Genomic DNA, 25,052 nt, shown 5'->3' with positions numbered 1-25,052 from the left:
TCTAATCACTCTGTACTCTAAAGGAACACCCTGTATAGTGGTATACATCAGAAAATAATTTATAATAAAAGGTTTTATATTATTAAATTAATTATATCAAGTTACAATAAATATAATATAGACATAATATTGTCCCTTTATGACTATATATGGCATTATGGCTATACCTATATCATGCGGGTATATTAGTGTTATCGACGACCGAAGTCGTCATTTCGGGAAAAAATAAATCCAACAAGTCTAAAAATAAACAAAAACCAATTATCGATATTTTGATTTTGTGTGATGTACTGATGTGGGCCTGACATTTTATCAGTATTCAGTTGTGAACTTGTGGTTGTACACGAACGTCAAATAATTTTTTAGTATAAAGATTAATGCTACCTATTTAAGTTTAAATTTATAGTTTAACTATATGACTGAAATGTGTATGTTAAAATAATAAAATATTATCCAACTATTTCAACTTATTTATTATCTTTCTATTTAAATTATAATATGTTATATTTTAGTATTTTAGTAAGTATATAGCCATATAGGTAATACCTAGTATCTATTTAATACAATATTTAGTGATTATTTATTAAACACAGTAATACTCTATTTCAAACACACACTCACAAATAGTATCTGTTTACAAGGCTTGATTAAATAATATTAATTCATTATTTTTAGGTATTTATTACTTGTTATATATAGGTAATTACTGTTCTTTTTTTAGAAATGAAAACTTCAATGAAATACAATAATATACTGTATAAAGCATAAACATTTGTTATATAGTCATAAAAATTAGTTTTGGGTTTCAGGGTTTGTAAAAAAAGAAAGTATGTGTAAAAAAAAAAATTAACTTTTTTTTAACTTAATAAAAAGTTAAAAAAAAATGTGTATTAACTTTTAACTTAACTGAGTTAACCTATAATTAAATTAACTTTTAACTTTTAACTTTTTGTAATTGGTGCATATTAACTTAACTTAACTGAGTTAAAAAAAATCATTAACTTGCCCAGCCTTGCTTGTATCTATATTTGATAGTATTTTATACGAGATATGGGACAACGGATTTTCATGATTTTTCATAGCCTATGGCACTAAAAAAAAAAAAAAACAGGAATATAATATGATGGATCACATTAAATGATTTTAAATGTAATTCATAGTGGATTTGGATATACATGTTAGGTATTTTAAATGTACGTTAGTATCGCTACCGATCATCGTGTTTTAATTAAACACGAGCGCAAATTCGAAGAATAATTATCGTTGGGACTACATTGTATGCATAAGCGAAACGCTCGTGTATCGGGTATCGGTGCTTAAAAAAAAACTCACATTTTTCCACATCAATTGAAGACATCCCTTCACTATGTAATGTGCGATTCAACGACCATTAATAATTATTTTATTAGCTTTTTCAACCAAACATTCGCGGCAAAGTAGAATTTGAAATAATTGCTTTCGTATCCGATAAGTACCTTTTTATATTCACCAAAACAGATTAATAAGGGCGGCAACGATGGTCACGGTAATCAAAATATGTTGTGCTCGGTCGTTGTGTGCCGTAACGACCACGTTGTCCTGTGTATTACACGAAGACCGGGTGTGGTCTAGGTTAAGTGCACAAGAATTATCGTCCGCTGCTGGTGTTTTTATTGTTCGGGGTCGTTACGAAAAAAGGGTAAAGTTTACCTATAGTGACCAGGAGGAGGTCTATTTTTATAATATGCTTTATGGACTGCGGCGCGTGTGTAATTATTACACCCATTACAATTCGTAGGTCCATTATCGTGCAATTAGTTTGTCCCCTGCAGAGTAGGAAACATTAAGTTTTCTACGAGAAGCTGAGAGGTGATTTTCTTTGTTTTGATAAGAGAATAAAAAATGTATGTTAATAAGTATTATACTCATCAGTTATCATAATATAAAAACAAAGGTAATTAAAGAAACTGTGATAATTGAGATTTGTTACTTAGTGTTTTCGTTGAACGAAAGAATAAATACGTAAATTGTTTAAAATGTTATTAATAGTTCTCTAACACACAAAAAATATATTTTGTTTAAGTTTATTATACATTAGTTTTACACAATATGACAAAACTGTTGAATTAAGTCATGTACAATAATTTTCACATGCCCATGCACATGTCCTATATATAATTAAAGAAATTTAATTTAATTTAATAATATTATGTATATTAAATTATAATAATTTAAATGTATTAACCTAACCTTGCGAAGAAGATAATTTATACGTAAAACACGTTTTCAATTGTGTTTTAGGGAATTATTTATTATTTGTAAAAAATATAATTTCAAATTTGATTTAAAAAAAAAGTGTTTTTTTTCTGTATTTTTATTGATAATAACGAGAATAAAAAAAAATATTTTTTTTTTCGTAGTGATTAGTAAATTTTATATTTATATGATTAAATGGACTGTATAATTGTATACATATTGTGATTTTACGTTGATAAAATTTTACTAACAAAAAAAGACAGGAAGTAGGTTTGCAATAATATAAACCGTGGAAGTGGGCTTCGAAAGTATACCTCGTCCTTCTATTGGTCACTGTAAAAGACGTTAAACTGGAATCAAATGTTTAAAAAAAGGCGGGTAAGTCGTGCCTGTCGCTCTGCTGTACAGTAGGTTACAAGTGGGTTACTGTAATGGATTGAATTAAATTTGAATCCAATGATATTATATCATTGTATACGAAAAACGATTCTGAGCGAAGACGGTTTATCTGTCTAGGATATATTATAGATTATGAAAAATCAAATCTTAGATTTAAAATAAAATTTTTTATGAATTTCTAGCATAAAATAATTTATTCGTGATTTTTACGTATGTTTGTCAAAATTCAAACTTTGATCCTTGTAAAAAAAAAATTGTGACTATGAATTTATTTTATTTTTCAACTGCTATTGTTAAAATGTGTGAGAAGCCTTGTATTAAATTTTCAAGCTTTTCTACCGAACAAATAAATTTTTATCGATATTTATAGAAAAAAAAAAACTAAAAAAGTTGTCAGTTAACAGCTCAAAACAAATCTAAATATTTTGAAAATGTTATCAAATATAGAAAATGCCTATATAAACATTGAGTGAAAATTTCAAGTATCTGCAGTCATTTGTTTTAGACTTTTAGAGTTACGCCAAAATAAGAAAATTACTAAATGTGAAATCCAGTGGAAATCCAAAAAAATTTAAATTTCAAATGCTCATAAAAATGTAATTTGAATATCCGGTGGACTTTTTATTTGTGATAAAGATTGACAAACTTGTAAGGAATCTTGTATTAAATTTTCAAATCTTTGATTTAAAAATAAATTTTTTTATGAATTTCTAACTTAAAATAATTTGTAAATTTTCGTGATTTTTACATAATATGTTGTCAAAACTCAAACTTTAAATGCTTAAAAAAAAATTATGACTATGTATTTCTTTTATTTTGCAACTGCTATTGTTAAAATATTTTAGGAGCCTTGTATTAAATTTTCAAATGTTAGAATTAAAAAGAAAAACTTTTATGAATTTCTATCTAAGATAATTTGAACATTGCCGTAAATTTTACGTATTTAGTCAAAATTTGAACTTTAAATGCTTATAAAAAAAATTGTGATTATATATTTCTTTTATTTTTCAATTGCTATTGTAAAAATATATAATGAGCCTTGTATTAAATTTTCAAATCTTAGATATAAAAAGAAAATTTTTTATGAATTTCTAGCTTAAAATAATTTGTGAATTTTCGTGATTTTTACATAATATGTTGTCAAAACTCAAACTTTGAATGCTTTTAAAAAAAATGGTGACTATGTATTCCTTTTATTTTGCAACTGCTATTGTAAAAATATGTTAGGAGCCTTGAATTAAATTTTCAAGCTTTTCAGCTCAACAAATAAATTTTTATCGATATTAATTTAAAAAAAACTAATAATGATCGAACATTTCAAATGCCTATGAATAGTTCAACTATTAAGTCGAAAATTTTTGAAAATTTTATGGTGGATAGAATATACTTATATAAACATTCGGTGAAAATTTCATGTATCTATGGTCATTCGTTTTAAAGTTACATCAAAAACCAAAATCGATTTTGTCGAAAAATTAGTGTGCGTAAAATTTCCCGTTTTCCCTTAATTTTTAGTTTGTTTTTCTCGATTATTTAGAAAAGTATTAAGATTTATTTACTTTTGACTCCCCAAAGTACCAACTAGATTCACTTTCTGATTGAACGAGGCACTGAAGTCTAAAATCGAAGCACTTTTACTGCCACAAAACGTGATGACAGACACACAAAAAAAAACAACACACATCATGGTAAAATCAATACATTCATCGCTCCGCTCAGAATCTAAAACTGCATTCAAAAATACAATTCTGAGTGAATAGGTAAGTCAGTGTCTAATTATTAGGATATTTAATAATTTATTTATATTATTATTGGCAATGGATAATTTATAATTATTAAAGTAAAACGGTAGGTTGAAATTATTGTTGCCAATAAATCACACATATCATATTAATTTAATATTATAATATAATATACTTGTATATGATAAAACGATTAAAATTATAGATGTTGCATATAAATAATTTAAATTTAATCTAAATATATTTAAAATGTAATTAAATAATGGTAATTAAAGTAATATCTAGTCGAATGATTCGATGAGTTTCTATGATTGTATTACTTTATAATTTGTAAAATTAACACACTCCAAAAAAATTCAATTTAAAATATTCATAAAAGTTGTATACATATATTTTTTTTTATCATAACATTTATTTTAATTTTTGCAATCAGTGTAAAATTTTTTTACAATAAGCGCTATAGATGGAAGTATACATAAGAGGGCTTGGTTGGCTTGGTTGAAGAAGTTATTCAATGATATAGTACTTCATGGTGTGGGTAGAAGTGGTTAATTGACTAGCCGATTGATAACTCAAGGCACCAGCTACGCTTTAAACGTCGTCGAGGGTCACCTGGGATTGTTCGGAAATAGAGGGTTTGGATGAGGGAATTTCGGTGGTTCGCTAGTTTAAAGTAAAAGCAATTCTATGGGATTTTAGCAACGTTTTCGACTGTTCGGATGAAGAGGTCCCCGTGGAGAGTATCATTCTATACATAAAAATGAGCTTTAGTTATCTTCTGGAGGCATTTGGATTGAAATGTTTGGATTCTATTTATATTTGAGTCTTTGGCTGATTCTAAGAGTTGAATTCCGTAGGACCAGATAGGTTTGAGGAAAAGTCGTGTATAATTAAGTTGAATCCGATAAATGATGAGTCGTTGTACTCATTAAGTATTTTAATTAATTTATTTTTTATGAAAATAAGTATCTCAATAAATTTTAAAAGTTTTAAAAATTGAAATTTAATCTTTGAATGTGTAAAAATATTTATATCCCGTCTGAAAAAAAATACTTAAACACTAAATCTGTAAACATTGACACGGTACGCAGCAGCAGCCAGTACAAAGTACAGGCACCGCCGCGACCGATCTACGACTTTATCAACCACCACCACGGGTGACAACGACGCGACACCGTCGATTCTCCCTCCACGCCGAAAAGGCTAGGCGGGACGGGAAGACAAGTCGCGCCGGACGAGTACCGGCCGCCGGCGACATGGTCTCTCGTTCACCGACCGTCGTACCGATCTAGACCTCTCACCTACGGACAAGAACAACCACGACCGAACGATACTAAACCACGTGATTGCATCAACATTAACCAACGCTCGACACCGTACGCGCGTATTAGTGTTATTTGTGATTAAACTCAATAAAACGCCTTGTTAAGACGATACCACCAAATAGTGATTGTGTTTCGTTTTTTCACCACCACACCACCACATTAAATCAGCGACCGGCCTTCCACGGACCATCACCACCATCGTCACCATCGAAGCCGCGTCAACATGAATAATATTTTTAATGTCATATAGTATACTACAATAGTATTTAATTTCTGTAGTATCTCGAATTGCAAAAAAGTTCTGAAGTAATGAAATAAATGTTCTCCTTGCAAGGGAATTACACCATTATATAGTAAGTTGTAAAGTGTACAACTAAAGTAAAGTGTTTACACACACTAGACAGCTGGCAGTTTTTAGGTATACCGTTTTCGTTGCACATAAGCTAAAGTCGGTATCTATACACGAACTTCGACAATACCATGCCGTTCGTACTCGTTGCAACCATGTCGGAGAAGTTCAAAACAGTAAACTACAGTTCATTTTTTGATACAGATAGTATATATCTACACGAGGTTGATCATTTATTTTTCGTTCAAAATTAATGTCGACATTTTGAATTTGGCATATTTTCTTTTTCCTCTTTATTAAATTACCAAAAATACGCGTGACGACCGAGTATTGGTATTTGCTGTTAACGTTGTGAGGTGATGCATGAAATGGAATGCCAAGAGAATGATAGTGAGAGAGAGAGAGAGATAGAGAGAGAGAGAGAGAGAGAGAGGGAGAGGGAGAGAGTTATAAGTATAAGTATAATATTGCACCTTGGAATATGTATACAATTCGTATTTGCACAAGGAGCAAGCAGTAGTAGGTTGATACATTTCTACAGCATTAACAGACTGCCTGAAGAACAGGGTCGTTAAATGAATACAAAGTAAATGTTCGTAAGTCGTTATTTACTGTGCAAAATTGTACATATATAGTTTCTATAGAAACTGCGATTTGCGTTCGAATCTTTCGACCGATTTAGCGCGACTTTGACGTAAACTATATTAATATTTATTTCGATTCCATAATAAAATAATATACGCATAATGCATTATAATTGATTAAATATACATTTAATTTAAAAGTATATTTATATAATTTATAATATATTATAAATATATATTTAATCAATGGCATCATACATTATTTATCACCTAGGGAACATTGAAATTGCCTCAGCCGAGTAAAGCCGTGTTTACAGCTATGTTGTTTTTCGTATCGTTTCCAAAAGTTGAGATCATTTTGAGAACTCTGGAAATATCTTATAGAAGATTATGGTTAGAGGGTGATACCATGGTTGTCATGGCCAATTAGAATACCATAAGCCACACGACACGACAGACAACATAGTCGTAAACTTGGCTTACCGTGGAATGAGAAATTGAAAGCAGAGCACATAGTAAAATAAATTATTGTTGATTTATGTGAGAGAGTGGGAGGGTAGGAGGAAAAATCACCAATGTATGGTATTAAAATTATTTCAAATGTAATTCGTGTATGAAATAAATGATAAGTAAGTTATAAGGGAAAGTGTAATATGGTTTTGGTATGGGTATAAGATATGTGGAAAAAAGAAAATTTTAAACGAAAATAATGTTTTTATGACTTTCATGGAAAATGTGAACGACTGGAGAATGAGAAATAATCTAGCAGGTACTGGCTATAAAATAGTTTGATACTATCATGGTAAATTAATTTATGTTATAAATTGATTTATAATTCCTGGATTTTTTAAAATTAAACTTATCTTATAAAACGATTGAATATTTAAATAAATATAAATATTATTTAGCTTAGAGCATTAAGAGAAATTAATTGTAAATTCCATATATTTAACCATCATGAAATTTGTTCTTGTCACAACTCATCAATTTGTATATTATGAATAGATCTCATCTTAAAAAACGAAAAATGTTTGGTTTGATCATAATGCATTAACAGTATTGTCAGTATTATATTATTTTAAAGTATGTTCTGTAGTCGATTAACACTTTATATACATGCATAATAAATTACACAAACATGTCTACTTTGTATCTTTTAGATGAGTTGAAATGTACAGTTTCGATTAATTTCGTTTTGTTGGAATGTTTAAAATAATCATTATTAAGATTGTATTTAAATCAATTATACTCACATCTACGTATTTCTGTTTGGCGCCATAATGATAGTGTTTCTTGCCCAAGTCCCTTAATAGAGTTTCCAGTTTATCGGGTTCATATAAACGTGCGACAGCTTTTTGTACAAACGCCATAACCCTAAAACAAACACATAAGTTAGTTAATAATTATTGTAATATTGATTTTATATTGAAACAGTTTATTATTTTTAAATGTTAAAAGGTTTTTCTTAAGATGTTACTGATAAGAGATTATCCAAAGTTGAGTAGACTTTTTGGGTGTTGCTTGTGAAATTACGTTAGGTATGTATAATGTGTAATTTCACTATCAAAGACTATATCATTATAATTAGGGCCCAGAACTGCATGTATTTACATATTTCTATTTATAAAAATTTGCTAGGTAAGACAAAAATTTGAATCTTAACCTAATGTGTTGGCGTGCAAAATTAAATATTGCATATTTGGAACATTTCTAATTTTTACGTATATTTTAGCATTTTTCAAAAATATAATGCATATTTATGAAAAAATAGTACTAGATCATTATACAAATACTTAACACTATTTTCTATGTAAACCCTGAGAATGTGAAAAGAAAAAACTTTAATAAAAATCGACGTTCATTTTTCTTTGAACATTTATTCAAATCTTTAGTAGTTAACTGTAACTCTCCAGGTAACTTTGAAATATTGTATTATAAAAATGTATTAAATTTGTTTTAATTGATTTTTGCTCATGAGTTTTTATTTAGACAAGTGAATTTAAAAAATGCAACACACATTTGAATACATCAAACAAAATACAATTAAATTATATCAACTAGGCATTTAATACATTATTTTGTTCCGTATTAATTATTTACATTTTGAAACTAAACAAATTTAATTTAAATGCATTTTTGTTCATATATTTATGCATATATGTAAGCATATTTCGTATATTTTTAGTACATATATAATTCCAGCGCATAATTATAATTTATTATGTGCATTAAAATAAGGTAATCATCAATACCAACTAAAATAGTTGGTCAATGAAATATAATATAGTAAAGGATTCAACGTAAATAAATTTTAGAAAATAGTTAAAGTTTGACAATAAATTATATGATGATTACGTAGTTACAAATTTTTTTAAAGTTTAGTTTAACTATACAGGCCCATTTTTCTTAAGAAGTTAACCATATTGACCATATTGTTATTATGTATCTATTACCTAACAAAAAACCGATTTTAATTCAATGTTTAGGACAAAATGATCGTCAAATAATATCAAATATCATCAATATCATGCTGTTGGAACCACGGAAATATAATAGGTAAGTCGAGACGATGAATAGATACGGACATGACTGGAATATAGCTAATAGGTTCAATATGACTACCTACTGATATAGTATGGTAACTTAAAATATTGACTTTATCATGATATGAATACTTCGTGGAACTATGACAAAACCAAATACTTAACAATAATAACGAAGTTTTCATTAGTAAATTAAGTAATCCCTAACAGGTTTAGAAAATAAACGATAAATGCGTTTTATCATGCATACTCTTATGAAAAAATATAAAATAGTTCACCTTAATATCATGATCTATTGTATAAACTATAAATTTATAATATAAATAAATAATTGCACTTTAAAAAATAGTTAATTTGTATATCGATACGAGTTGTCGACATTATTTAATACATCGTACCTATTATATACAAAACCTTCACTCAAAGTTTCTTTTATCAAAAAATTCTATTTTTCCTTCTATATTAACCCGTCATATGCAAACGATAATAATATTTTATAATGAGTTTCACTGCGAATGATGGATCGTTTCAACCTGCCTCGTACCTAACTAGTAAATATAATACGTGTACACCCGTGAATTATTGTTTTTGTTTAGTGTGTTAACTATAAGCATATTGACTTATGTTGCCGAAATAACAGATTATTGCAGTCCTTTACACACGTTATATCGCATAATAATAATAATAGTATACAATTCGTAAATTATTCAACTATACATGCAAGACTACGACATGTTAACGCGCTTTCGATCGTCCAATACAATCATTATTTTTAAATTTGTTTATTATTATTACATGTCAAAAACACATAGGATAAAATACAGTATGATATCATAATATTATATTATATGGAAATTAATTGGTATTTGGCTTCAATAAGAAGCGTCAATGAACATAAATTATAAGGATCAGAGGTTTTTGACTTTTTTTACAGCGTGCCAAATTTCAAAATCTGTGAGAAGCTTTGGCATCAAAGGCCAAAGATGGGGACAGATAGATAATGCAATTGAAGATATCGTATAGTATAGTGAAAAATGTATATAAAATAATAATATACGATACATAAATCCGAAAATGTTCAAGCCCTTACGATACATATTTTTCGTTTGATAATCTATTTTCGGTACGTATTGTACAGACATTGCTATATAACTATTATATTTCTGGTGATCGTTTATTTAGTGTTGAGTTTTACGTGCAGCCTGTCGGACAGAGTTTTTTTAAAATTTTTTTTTATTCAAGATTTTACTTCAAAGGTCACTAAATGATAGCTCACGGAAAATTTTATTCGGTCCCAAACAAGAAAAATAATTAAAAAACTATAATATTATACGTTCTAGTGTTATAATTTATAATTTTTTTTCATTGGATTTTACCGATCTTAGCAATTTTAATTGACCGCGAACAATTTCCAGATTTCTAATGTGGCTCTTCAAAAATATTAATTAGCGACCCCTCAGAAAACTGAGTTTACTTAATAATATTGGATTAATTATATTATATTATTATTACCTTGTGGAAATACCCGTCAACCGTGCAGGCTTTCCGCAGAGCATCCGAGTTTCATTTGAACACAGAATTTTGAAGACTCGCGGGCGTTGCACGGCTCAACACTAATGTGACAGATTTTGATTTTATGTCATGTTGTATATTGATATTATTATTATTAATATACATTGTTCGTGGTTTCAAAAACAGGGTTGTAAACATTGTAAAACGTTTAACATGATCTTACTTTGCATCAGAAATATTGTCGTGGTGATGAGCAAAACAAGGGATCTCTGTGGTAAACACATAACATACCTAATAATAATACACCGTAAATTTTTAATATTTATGTAATATACATCACGCATAATATTATGTATAGCGATGTTTTATCGCACACCGTGAAGTGATTTACCGCGAGGTGTGTTTACACGTGTCAACAGTGGATATAGGGTTTCCATAAAAAAATATTATGTATATGCACACACGAGCTTTCATTAATAATTTATCAATGTTTGAGTCACGAGGATATCTGTGCACGGTTTTATGCAAACAGAGGTTTTATCTGACGGACTTATAAACAATATTTCGTTTCGACCCACGTCCTACCTATTAAGTCGATACAAGTTTAGGTAACCGTATTGCATTATACGTAGGTATTACGAATAAAATGGTATACTTTTCGAAAACAGTAGGTATTTTAGATTTTTGAAATAATTAATCAGAATTTGAACAAGATGAGTAGGCCATGTTGGTATGAATAATACGAAAAGCATATTAACAAAGATACACTGTTGTAAGTAAGCTCCATGTCTCCGGCCCCTCACTTTGGAATTTCGAAACAAAATTAACTCCATTCATTTGTGTTGGTTTGTGCTTCTAACCCCATCGTTTGCGCTCAAATCCTTCAAAAGTTGTCCAACCTTGAAAGTTGGGGGCTGAAATGCTACTTCCCAATGTGAGAAAAAATTATTTTGTCATGTGAATTTGATCACAACTGTTCACCTAACCATTGTTACTTACTATGTATATGTTTAAAAAAAAATAGGATATAACTTTATTTGTAGGGTAAATATACAACAGTTACAGATTACTTAATATTTTAATATATTATATTACGTATTTATGAAAACATAATATGTATCAGATAGACACGTGTTTAGATGAGTTAATTACGAAAAGTATAAGAACGTTATATTAAGTATGTAAATGTTTTTCTAATCCACATCAGTTTGATTTTCCAAAATATATGGAACGAACGTATTTAAAGTATAACATGTATTACAATTATATTTTTGGTGTTAGGTTGCAAGTCCACTTGTTGAGTCGCAAATATTTTTTTATTTCGTAAAATGGCGTAAGCCTAAAAAAAAAAAATTATAATTTTCTTATTCACAGGTGTATGGGTTTTTCTGGAAAACCAAATATTTTACGACTAAAGAAAATAGAGGTAACAATGATTATGTCGAAAGTTGTGATCAGATTTACATGGCAAAATAATTTTTTCTCACATTGGGAAGTAGCATTTCAGCCCCAACTTTCAAAGTTGGACAATTTTGGAAGAAGTTGAGCAAAAAGGAGGTGGTTAGAAGCACAAACCAGCACAAACGAATGGAGTTCGTTTTGTATCAAAATTTCAAAGTGGGGGTGGCTCGGGACATGGAGCTGGCAAAGTTCACGAAATTAACTTACTCAAATAATGTCGCTTCTGATATTTTGTATTCAAAATAAATATTGGAAATTTTAAATCAAATACTATTATTGCATACGGAAAACGGCTGTGTAAGGCTCTATTTTTAAAAATATTTTATAATTTATTTATATCAATATTCATACTTTATTTTTCTATTAGTTGTACGCCTAGTTTCGTAGTTGCACAAGTTAGACTTATTTTTAACAAAACATCGTAAATACCATATAATATAGTATTTATTATTATTATTATTTCATTATTAATGTGATTATTATAACTAAAAATTTAATCAATGTAACGAGAAATATATTTGGTTTTACAATCAATGAAAATAAAAAAAATGTTGTGAGCATGTTCAAAAGTCAGAGGATAATAATATGTTCCAGTTGAAATATGACCAGTGACCACGACGACTACGATGAGGTGATAACGTTGAAGGATGACTATGAACTTTAGAATTGAGAATAGAGAAGAAATTGCATTATACATAGAGTTTTTGCACAGAAAGACGTTGTAGAAGCGTCAATGAACATAAATTATGAGGATCAGAGGTCTTTGACTTTTTTTACAGCGTGCCAAATTTCCAAATCTGTGAGAAGCTTTGGCATCAAAGGCCAAAGATGGGGACAGATAGATAATGCAATTGAAGATATCGTATAGTATAGTAAAAAATGTATATAAAATAATAATATACGATACATAAATCCGAAAATGTGCAAGCCCTTACGATAAATATTTTTCGTTTGATTACCTATTATCCAATTGTAAATTGCCTACCAATAATTTATTATAAAAAAAAATCCACGTATTTTCGATTATTTAAGAGTACTGTAAGCTAACTTGTGAAGAAACTTTTTTCGATTTGCAAACATTAATTAGCTATTAAAATTGAAAATCGTATTAATTTTTAACTTAAGAATAATTTGAAAATGTTCAGATTTTTTTTAATAATTTTATACGGTTTGTTGAGAAATGTGATGTGTTAAGAATTAAATTTCAAACGTCAATAAAAATCAATTATAGCTTTAAATTTTTGATTCTTTAAGGTTTTTAAAATTACAATTTATAGTAGTTTTGTATTACATTTTATTTTGAAACTTTTTGACTGGATATGACGTGTTATAAACATGTTTTATATATAAATAAAACTAAAATTAAAAAAAAACCTGTATATAGCTAAAAATTAGTCTTTGAAAGTTTCTTTGAGTATTGGAAATGGACATTTTAGTTGTAGCGAAACATTTCAACTTTCTAGAGTTATTCATTTTGAATTACAATAAATCAATAAAATCTATTTCTTCAAAAACTGTTTTTTCATTCATATTTCAGTATTTCCGTAATTATTTTTTTGTTTTTCCTTATTATTATACAATTTTTACTGCTCCAAAAATAAATACACATTCACGTACGCACACACAAACACACATAATTGTAAAAACAATACATTCATTGTTCTCCACTGAATCTAAAATTCTATATTTTCATACCTCATACGTCATAATATAATTCAGTCGAACTTGGTTAACTCGAAACCGTCTATACCGCAAACTTTTTCCGGTCTTTAGAATTTATTATTATTATATTATCCTTGGATAACTCGAACTTTTTGGTCAATATCTTTATCTTTAGAGTTTAGGTTAATTAAGCCCGGGTGTATATTAATTTTCACACAAAATATAATGATATGAATGAAATACATTAAATTATTATTAATTATTAATTAATATTATTAAAATATTTTATTGTTTTAATTGAAACGTAACGTATGCATATTATGTCTTTCGATATAATATCATAATATGATGTTAAAGTTATATTATGAATATAATATAATAAACTAAATATCTAAGTAATTTCCAATTTTTATTTTGAAATATGAGTTTTATAAATATATAATATTGTATTGTAGAGTCGGAATAATATAGGTCATAATAACAATAATCGAACGACAGACGTCGTCACTTTTCCAAAATTATTGTATATATTATATTCTATAAAAATAAAACCACAAATAAATTAATGCAGTGAGTATAATTTTGATACATTTTTAATATAAAACAAAACCCATTTATGACGGAAATGTTAGTAATTTTATCATTTGTTCAAAATATATCTATGAAATAAATCGAATACTATATTATTTATCGTTGACAATTAATTAAATTATCAACATTATACAATCATTAGATGATATCTTAACCGGTTTGTGCTATAAAAAGTAACAATTTTGTTATGTTGTGTATTTTAGTATATAATAGTCAATAGGTTGTATGATTGAAAAAAATCAATTTACTCATAGTTTTATTATGTTTATAATTTAACGACGGATATACAATAGCGATATAATACTTTAACAAAGTTTTACCATGTGTGTTTGTTGCTGTTTGTTGACACCATAAACATAATTTATTCTTTAATGAACATGGTATAAAATATTGATGGATTATTACTATGGCTCAATAACGTAATAATATATCATTTGTATACTAAATGTGATATGCAAACATGATTTTGATAATTATGAATTTATGATGATTAATAAAAATGAATAAATAAGTAATAGGTGTGTATTGTGTATATAGGTTGCCGTTAATAAATAATTCGAATAGCTATAAAATATATTTATTTTTTATTTTTTTTAAATTCTTTGTACTCTGATTAAAAACAACGATTATTTCTCGTCTATATTTTTTTGTTAATTACAGTTCAGTACCTAATTTCAACAAAAAAAAAAAAATGTAAAAACGGGCAATTAGGTGATTGATTTTTTGTCGAGTAAGCCCCATCAGTTGATAAATCATTGCACACCAACAGAATTTGGTTTTCCCGAATATTTTGATAGTAATTACTGGTAATTTTCACTTTCATTATCTTTATTTTAATACTTTTAATATTTACATATTTTATTTTCTACCGGAAATCCACCTCCAAATTGAAATATTTTTTCTACTATAAAACGTGTTCACAGACAAAACAAACCTGTACATCATTGTAATGCCAAAACATTTATCGTTCTACTCAGAATCTAAAAATATATGATTCAAATTATTATAACACGTTGAGTACGTACCTACATAGTGTATTTTGTAATATAATTATAAATTGTGATATGTATTAATAATATAGAGTGAACTTTATAAGGTGAAAGAATTTTTACTCTGAAAGTAGAGAAAACTCAGAAAATTATCAGAGTTATCGATTCAATAATGTAAGATATGAGTATATAAGATTTAAATCTGAATGAGCAATTTGAAACTATATTGACCTTATAGTATACTCAGTAAGTGTAATATATGACTAAACAAATAAATCTTATTTTGCATAGTGAAATATTTTAGGTATTTAATCTGAACTCTATCCAATGTATGTTTTTAGTTTTTATTAAATAAAAAATAAAATAAAACCTTCACTGATAATCCTCCTCTAAAAGTAAGTGAAGTCTAAACACGTCATAATAAAACAAAATCTGACAGGACGGGTAGTCTTTTATACTTTTAGGATGAATAGGTATCATATGACATGCAAAAACAGATTAAAAATAAAACTAATACGTCCACTAAAAGTGTTACTAAAATTCTGTAGGCAGGAATGGTTAATTATTTTGTTTTTTTATTTAACTGTTAAGGACTGTTTCATTTCAAGTGGGTTTATATCATGTGTACGTAGTATTTTTTGTTTTCATGTAATCGGAGAATAAAAACTATAGACTTTGGTTTATTGTGCTGAGATATCGGATATTGTGTTCATGACTTTTAAACTAATATATCCAAAGAAAAATCCATATAATTCATGAATATTATAACGTAAATCTACATCGTCAACACGATACTCCTTTAAACGCCATGTTGGAAAAAGTGATTTTGTTCTGGTCCTTGTAAATTGTAATGAATGGCGCAAAAAAAAAAAATCACAATACATCAATATGCAATTGATTCTTGATTTAATGATAATAAAAACCAGTTTATATTCGATTATTATTTGTGAATATAATTTAGGTAATAAGTTTAATCATATTCTATGCACCAAGACACTATAGGTACCTCTATATTCTAGAGTTTTCAGACAAAATATGTTTAAACATTATAGGTTACCAATATATAAAGTGTTAAAAACTAAAATTAATGTCTTGAATAACTTTTAGTGTTAAATTTGTATGATTAGTTAAGAATAAGGACAATTTTATTGATGATATGTTTAAACGTTGATACGATGGTCAATGGCAGTAATAAAGTACTTTTCAAATATTCAATTATCGTCTATACGTAACAGTAAGAAAACATTTAGCCACTTGAAGATTTTTGATAAATGAAATTATTAAAATATTTTTTTTCCAAATAATATTCGACCGAAGAATTTAATGCGTGTACTTGATTTCAATAAACATCATAATATGTACAAAGAAACTATTTAAAAATGTTTTGAACCATCAATGATTTTGAATACTATCTTGAAATTATGAAATCTATATTTAAAAAGCTAAATTTTACTTTAAATCATTGTGATTATTACGAACAAATAACTATAAAGATTTTAGGCAGCGAATGTTCAATCGGTATACTAGGTAACAATAAAGCACGTACATTTTTGTTAGATGTAAAATAAAGATATTGTTCAGTTGTGTATAGATGTAAATGATAATTGCTTAAAAAAAAGCTTTGATAATTGCTGTTTCTCTCAATTTTTTAGTTGTAACTAAGCCCCTCATAAAATTCTTGGCTACAAATTTGACCTACTTTGTCAACGTTGTAATCCCCCCTCCAATGCATCGTAAAAATCCTTCTTTTGTCCTTAAGTTTTTTCTGTCCAACTAAAAAAAGATGTCTGACACTAATTTACTAGTCCTTTTTAAGGAAAGCTCTTAAATCTGAACCCATCTAGCACATGTATAAGGGTAGATTAAAATCATTACATTTTTCAACGTAAGAATCATTAAATTATAAATAAATTATTTATGCCTTTATATTATATATTCTGGACGTTTATTATTTATTGTTTAGATCAAGTCATTTGACAGTTAAAAGAAACGTACTTAAATCGATGGTTTTACTTACTTTAAAAAAATCTTACTTTTCAACAAAATCAAACATTAACGAGTATCAACCAAATTTATAACTTTTTTTGACATACGCTTAATTCAAGTCATTAAGCCTTAGTTTTTTACAATATAAAAATATTCTAGAACAAAAAATAAATATGAATAGGGGTGCATTTATTGAGAATATCACTACAGAATTGTGATTAAATTGTTTTTACCAAAATTCTAAGAGTGTATTTTAACACTTAGATCTGAATAATTAATCGAATTTAGTAAAGAACTTATAATTAATTAGTTTTTCCCCTCTTATTTTTACAATACTTAAAATTTACAACGCATATTTCAACATTCTAGAATTAATTTGTTTAAATAAAAGGTACAAAAAAAAAAAACGCTGGGTGAAATATATACTATAGGCATTTTTATTTTTACCTTAAATGGTATTGGGTGAAATTTACTAATGATCATATTAAACAATGAGAACATGAGAAGCAGATTTAGTCATGTTTAAAAATAAATTATATATCATACCAACACTTAGAACAACAATTTGGCTTTATTATTGAGTAAATGGCCTATAACCCAAAACTTTTAATGTATTGATGTTTATTTCATGATTATATAAAGGACTTGTAATAGTTTTGTAAAAGTTATCTATATTTTGTGTTTATTATTTAATAATAATATATTTCAATTATATACGCTTTAAGGTCAAAATCATGATGATGTGATGATGCATGATACATAATATCAATATATAATATTTTTTAATAATAAATAAATTCATATTAAAAATATGAATGTTATAGTAAAATATGGTCACAGTTTTACTAATTGCATTATATTTAGATATTATTATTTTTTAACACAAACTCCACAGTTAATCAGAATGTTTCGGTCATATATAAAATACAAGTGTAAAATATTTTATCTAATTATAATCACAATTTAATGTAGGTACCAGAAATAATGTAGGTAATAACTGTTTACTGTGACAACCCCGTCAATGTCGATTCATTCGTTTCGACGCCTTTCTCAAATAAATATAAAATAGACCAACAATTAAACTTAACGTATCACTGTGTGTTTCATATGCAATATTACACATAATGGAGTAAATGGGTTTAATGAGACAAGTGTTTACTGCATTATTATAGTTGTAGATATTCAGGGTCTAAAGATACGCCATAACTCTATGAATATTATACGTGATAACCGATTTTCATATGGTTTCTGGTAGACGATGTGAAGAGAACTACTATATTTTTTGGAACAATCTAATAATACTCAGTTTTGTATTGAAAAAACGTTTTAAACTTAAAAAAAATATTAATTTTTTTTTAGTACTGACCATTGGGTCCTCCTATAATACGAGTAAGCGATCAGTCGGCCAATTGGAAAGTTTGAACTAGTTTTGAAAATGTTTGAATCACGCATCTGCCGTTTTTGGCCGAAAAATATAGCTGTATTTAATTATTGCAAATTAAGTTACATAATATAACAATGTTTATATTATATTTTTGTTGCATAACTATTTAATTTCGTTATAACGCTTAGAGCATGTATAATTCGCACGTCTAGAAGAAGACTGCCGCAACTTAACATTTATAATTTTGAGAAAAAGCAATTTGAAATTAGAATTAAGATAATTTTAAGAGTTTTTTACCTATAAGCTTGAAACCAAAACTTAAATACTTTCAAACATACTTTACAATATGACTATTTCAAATGTTATGAAATAGGTACTCTTTTAAATCCAAAGTTTATACTTGTGGCCTTTTACAATTTTTTAAATAAAAAGACTGCCATATTTTGAGATGTATTGCCTGTAGAAATCGATTTTAAGACAGCCATATATTAAAATATGGCAGTATTGAATTTCATATTGTGCGTGCAATATCACGAATTATAAAATATACCATCACCTTAACTCTAAAATATATTGCTGTTCTGCACTCAACATATCACACGAAAATTAGTTTTTATAAAGTGAAAGACGCTACAAATCAAATTGGCAGTCTTCAATTTTGATTTCACCGATTAATTGAATTAATTAAAATAAGATTACGGCCATAAAATAAATATGGCTCTCTTACTTTGAAAATCAGCTAAAAAATAAATAATTCAATACTGGCAAATATTTTTTGTGGTTGAATTAAAAATGATATCGAATATGACGTTCTTGAATTTTATAGTTATTTTTCAATATTCGAAAGTAGTCATCACTCAAGATTAATGAATTTATGAATTTTGAATTGTAACAGTTTTGTTATTGAAACGTAAATATTATTAAAAAATTTATTGGATTCCAAGGTATTCACACTATAAACAGGAAAATCGCAATTACTTTTTAATATTTTTAAATAATTACAAGGAAATTTTATTTTGGAAGATAATCAAGATGTCTGTTCATAATTATTATTTTGGAAGAAAACGGACTCTGTAATGTCACTAACTGCGTTGAAGTATAACAAATCAGACCTTGGAATGTTTGTTTAAAAATGTGAACTGGTTAAAATAGGAATTAATAATCGAAATTGTGAACTATGTCTATTTTTTTTCTGAATGAACTTGTTTTATTAAAGTCAATTATTGAATAAATTATAAATTAATTTTAATTTTTATAATAGGTATATTGTACATAACACTAACTAGATTTACGATGACATAATAATAATTATGACTATATTAAAATTAAGCGTATACTTTAACATTATTATCAGACATTTTTATCAGTACTTTTGTTTTAACATGCCCGGTCATGTTAGAACATAATAATTAATTAGTTGGAAATAAATCAAAAGTGTGAATTATAAATTTAAATATAAACTGTTGTTTGATTTCTGATGTTGTATTCAACAGTATTGTCATAATGTTATGTGGATATTTGTGTTAAACAATCTAAAACATAATAAAATATATCCTACTAATTTTGTATTTATGTATGCTTATTTTTATATTTTAAATGAATACTATTGTAGGTAACAATATATTTGTTTTTTTCTTATCTTGTAAAAATATAAAATTATATGTGACTGTATCCATAATAAATGTCAATGGTGAGAGGATCCGGTGCTCACTCCAGGTGGCAGATTGAGACGGGGGGTTAATATTTCACTAATTCATGGAGTATAGACCAAATGTTTAGAAAAATATGTATTCTTACACCTGAACCATGAAAAATATACCTTGGGCCCACATATTGCCCATTTGGCAATATATTTTATTTATAATTTCAGTTGAAAATATCCTCAATTTAAGCGCCATAGATTATCCCTTACTACAACATTAATACATTGTTATTTTTTAGTACCTATCTATCATTTTATACTTAATAATTTTATTATTACTGCATGATTAATTAAAATTGGCTAAATGTATATTATCCCGTCCATTAATTCATAAAAGAAACAATTAATTATGCAATTGAAAGTTATTAGTTTATACATTGTAACTAGATATTAGATCGTAGAGTTGCTCTTGAGATTTTAGTTCAAGTAGTGTTAAAACTTGAATTATATTGAGATGATAAAATATGTTATAGCATATACGAGATAATTATTAATTAGATTTTATAGCATAGTTCTGTAATATTATATAAGAAATATATAATTAAAAAACTAGCACCTGATAATATAACATTAAATGTAAAATAATATATGAATATTTGTATAATTTTATATTATAATATTATAAAATATTACAATATTATATTATATTAATATTTTTTTGTATCATATAGTTTTCAGTTATCTCAATTATTCGAAACATTTTTTAATTACTTAAAAACTTAACACAGCGTCATAACGATCCTTTGGTGCATTTATTTTTTGTAACCAGTTAAAAAACATAATTTATACATTATATTGATACTTAAAATATATATATTATTATAGTGTGTTTTGAGCCAAGCAGACCAATGATCATAGGAACAATTTCTGGTTGGTGTTGATATATTTCTATCGAAATATTTAATATTTTTAAATAGAATTCCACCAAGCAGTTTTGTGTCGATTTATTAAATGTTTTAAATTGTTAATATTAAAATAATCCACTCTACAATTTTATTATGTTGATTTGAAATTAATAAAACAAGACCAGAGTCCTTTTACCAGTACAGTATTCTGTATAGTTTTCGATAATTTTATTAAAAATAAAGTGTTATATGTGTGACGTAACAATAGCTTATAAATTTTATGTTTTATTAATGTGTACATAAATGTTTTACTAACAATATTTTAAAATGTTTGATAGTCTTTTTGTATTATAATTTTATGGATTATTTATTATACCATTACTACGTACATAATATATGTATTTTTTAACTTAGAAACAAGTAATTACAAAATTTTCAAAATCTCAAATTGTGTTAAAATATTATATCACTAATGCACCAACCACTTTGAAATTTCAATATCTAGCTGGTAACCAATTGGCAATTGACAATATTATTATTAACTGTGGCTACTTTATAGCTATCTGGAATAAATTGTATTATTCATTGTAGGAGCCTCATGATATTGGGTTACAATGGTATATTCTATTCATAAAATGGTCTGTTCTTTGCTGTTTTAATGATAACAAAATTTGACGCCAAATAATGTTATTCAGAGCCTCAGAGGATGAAAAAGTACTCTACTTCATTGGTCTCATAGTCTTCAGATAATATTTACTCATTCACGTACGTCACACCAGTCAATATTTTAATTGTTTGGTCATCTATTAATATAATCGGACGATGATATAGTTCATTTACTCCATTTAACATAAAGGTTCCAGGTTAGTAAGGTACCGAACCAACATTTATTATTAATGCATATATGCATATATGTATTTAATATATTTGCAGTAGGAAGTATATTATTAATGAAAGAATTTTACAGTTATGAAAAACAATTATTTACAAATTCGTGAATGTAGTTCTAAAGTCTCATATTATTTTTATAAATAAAATGATTTATTTAAAACATTGTGAAGCCTTTTAATTGTATTGAAAATTGATATTTTTTGTTCCATTACAATTAAAAATACTGTGAAAGTAGGTACAGTGACTAAGTGAATAAGATACACTTTATATGTATAAAAACAGTTTGATACTTATGAAGGGACTAAAGAATATTTTTTTTTTTTTTCATTTACATGTTTGAATATTTTCTAAGTATAGTATATTCAAGTTTTAACTTTTAAATGTATTATAAAATGAAAATGTTTAAATAAAAAAGTAATAACATTATAAAGAGGACAACAAATTAAATTTTGCTCAGAAGGTACAACAGTAAGAAATGTTTAGTGTATTATATAAAAAAATATAGCACTGATTAATCTTTTTTGTTTTAAATATTATTTTTAAGTATTTACATAATTTATGATACTTTAAAATGATTTACTCATTCCAAAAAATTTTATTTATACTAATTGTTTTCATAGTTTTTAAAAAAAGTTTCAATTTATAATCATATGAGCAATAACCTTAATTAATTTTTAGAATAATTTACAGTTTATTAAAGAGTTTCAAAAACATGTTTTGTTTCATTAACTTCGTTGTTCTATATTCAAACTGGGACTATCATTTCCAAAATTGATAGTTTATATTATAAATAATTTATCAAGTATCTATAATAATATTTTTTTGTCAAATAGATGTAGGCAGATAATTTTAAAAGGAATATATCTACATTTTACAGTAAAATGCCATTCTGAGGCTTGCCGTGCACTCACTATTAATTATAAAACTATATTAACTATACTTTTTGAAATATCTGATAGCAAAAATGAAAATGGGGATACAAAATATAATGCAAAGGTGTTATTGAAGAAAATGTTGAAAAAAGAAACAGGCTATTTGTGTCTATTTTGGAATGACATATTACAACATTGTAATAAAGTATCTATTGATTTACAAAGCAAAATCAATGATATTTTAAAAGCTGTGAATTTGTTGAAAAGTTTAAAAAATGTTGTTTCAAGTTTAAGGGATTCAAATATGGTCTATGAACGTAGGTTAAGTTGGAGGGTTGGGGGGGTTCTAGGGTTGGAGAGTTTTGCTCCCAAATAAGTATCATAAATAAAGATGAAAATAAAAGAAAAATTATAAAAAAATTTCCTGATGGTAACAATAAAACTTTAACTGCACTTAGTGGTATTGATAAATTTCGGGTTGAAACACATCATGTTATAGTTGATACATTTTTCTCAGAACTGGACAAAAGAATAAATGCATATAGTGTAGTGGTTGAAAATTTTTTATTCTTAACTAGACTACATGTTGAGTCTACTATTGATGTTGAGGAAAGTGTTAACAAATTCATTAGTGTATATAAAGATGATGTCGATGATTCAATAAAGTATGAAATAGTACATTTTAAGCAGTTTTGGGATCAGTTAAAACCAACATTTGATGGAAGTGATGAACTCAAGATATTTGAATGGATGACTGAATGTAATGTTATTAATATTTTCCCTAACATTCATATTGCTTTAAGAATATATCTTACCATTCCTGTTGCTAATTGTACTGCTGAGAGAGCATTTTCGAAGTTGGCCAGAATTAAAAATAAAAATAGATCTTCTCAAACACAAGATTATTTGTCATCATTAATGATTTTATCAACAGAAAATGATGTTCTTCAAAATTTAAGCTTCGATAAAACATTAGAAATATTTGCTACTCAAAAAGCTAGAAAAAAAACTTTTACTTAAAAAATAATTCATTATATTTGTAAATATGTATTTAAAAAAAAAATTATGTTTTTAATATTTTTATTCTCATTAATTATCATATATTATCGTTTATTATTATTATTATCATATTTAAATAAAAAGGTTTGAATTTGTTTTATTGTATACCTATTTTTATAATTTTAAAGAATTGTTTTTATTGATGGGGGGCCCACAACCGTTTATTGGCCCCTGGGCCTCTGAAGGTCTTAATCCGGGCTTGATTTTACTGATGGAAACGTTATAAAATATAAATTACTCACTAACTAGTTTATTTTTATTTGGCTTTTCATACTTAATAATAAAATAGTGTAAAATAATAAAAATTATATGTAATACCACAACTTAAGTTATAAGCACCTACTAACCGAATTCCTCCTGATGTAGAAACCAAGATATAGATAAGCTCTTCTACAATCTATGTTAAGTCGTACTATATCACCAAATCTAGAGACGACATCAATTCTTTCTTTCTCAAAGAAACGGACGTGGTCCAGAAAATATAACATAATATATAGGTGCATAGATCAATATTATATTGTATATAAATTAACATAAGTCTTTCATGTATCATACTTAAAATATTTGGTATAAGTCTTTAAAAAGTAGTGAACTTTATAAACTCAAATAATCTTAAGAATTGAGGCGTATATAATATATATATTTGATATTATGCACGAATGAAAAAAAAATATTATTATTTTAGGCCATTCAATAAAAATATGTTTACTAAAATATTTTTAATACTCTATGAATATAAAACTTAATAATTTAACCAGCCCATAACTATAGTAATTAATAATAATTTTAGGAAGTTATTTAAGTTGTGTTTATCATTAACTCGTCAGTGAAAAATTCACCAATTACACTAATGTCTAATGTTATTTACATAATGCATATAACTTCTAACATTTAAAGAAATTCAAATATTTAACAAAGTGT

General features: G+C 26.7%; 1 protein-coding gene across 2 annotated transcripts in view; it reads right to left on the bottom strand.

Moving 5' to 3' along the window:
- Positions 1 to 25,052, bottom strand: part of LOC149057780 (uncharacterized) — a 100,110-nt gene that overhangs the window by 1,825 nt on the left and 73,233 nt on the right. For both annotated transcript variants that reach the window (XM_089224358.1, XM_089224359.1), the window contains exon 4: positions 7,888 to 8,008. In XM_089224358.1, coding sequence (XP_089080484.1) covers positions 7,888 to 8,008 — 121 coding nt within the window. The remainder of the gene's footprint in view (positions 1 to 7,887; positions 8,009 to 25,052) is intronic.

The sequence above is a fragment of the Diuraphis noxia genome, unplaced genomic scaffold, assembly GCF_037042655.1.
Source record: "Diuraphis noxia isolate RWA-SAM2 unplaced genomic scaffold, SU_Dnox_SAM2 contig0003, whole genome shotgun sequence".
Lineage (NCBI taxonomy): Eukaryota > Metazoa > Arthropoda > Insecta > Hemiptera > Aphididae > Diuraphis > Diuraphis noxia.
This window is presented reverse-complemented; position numbering and strand designations above follow the sequence as displayed.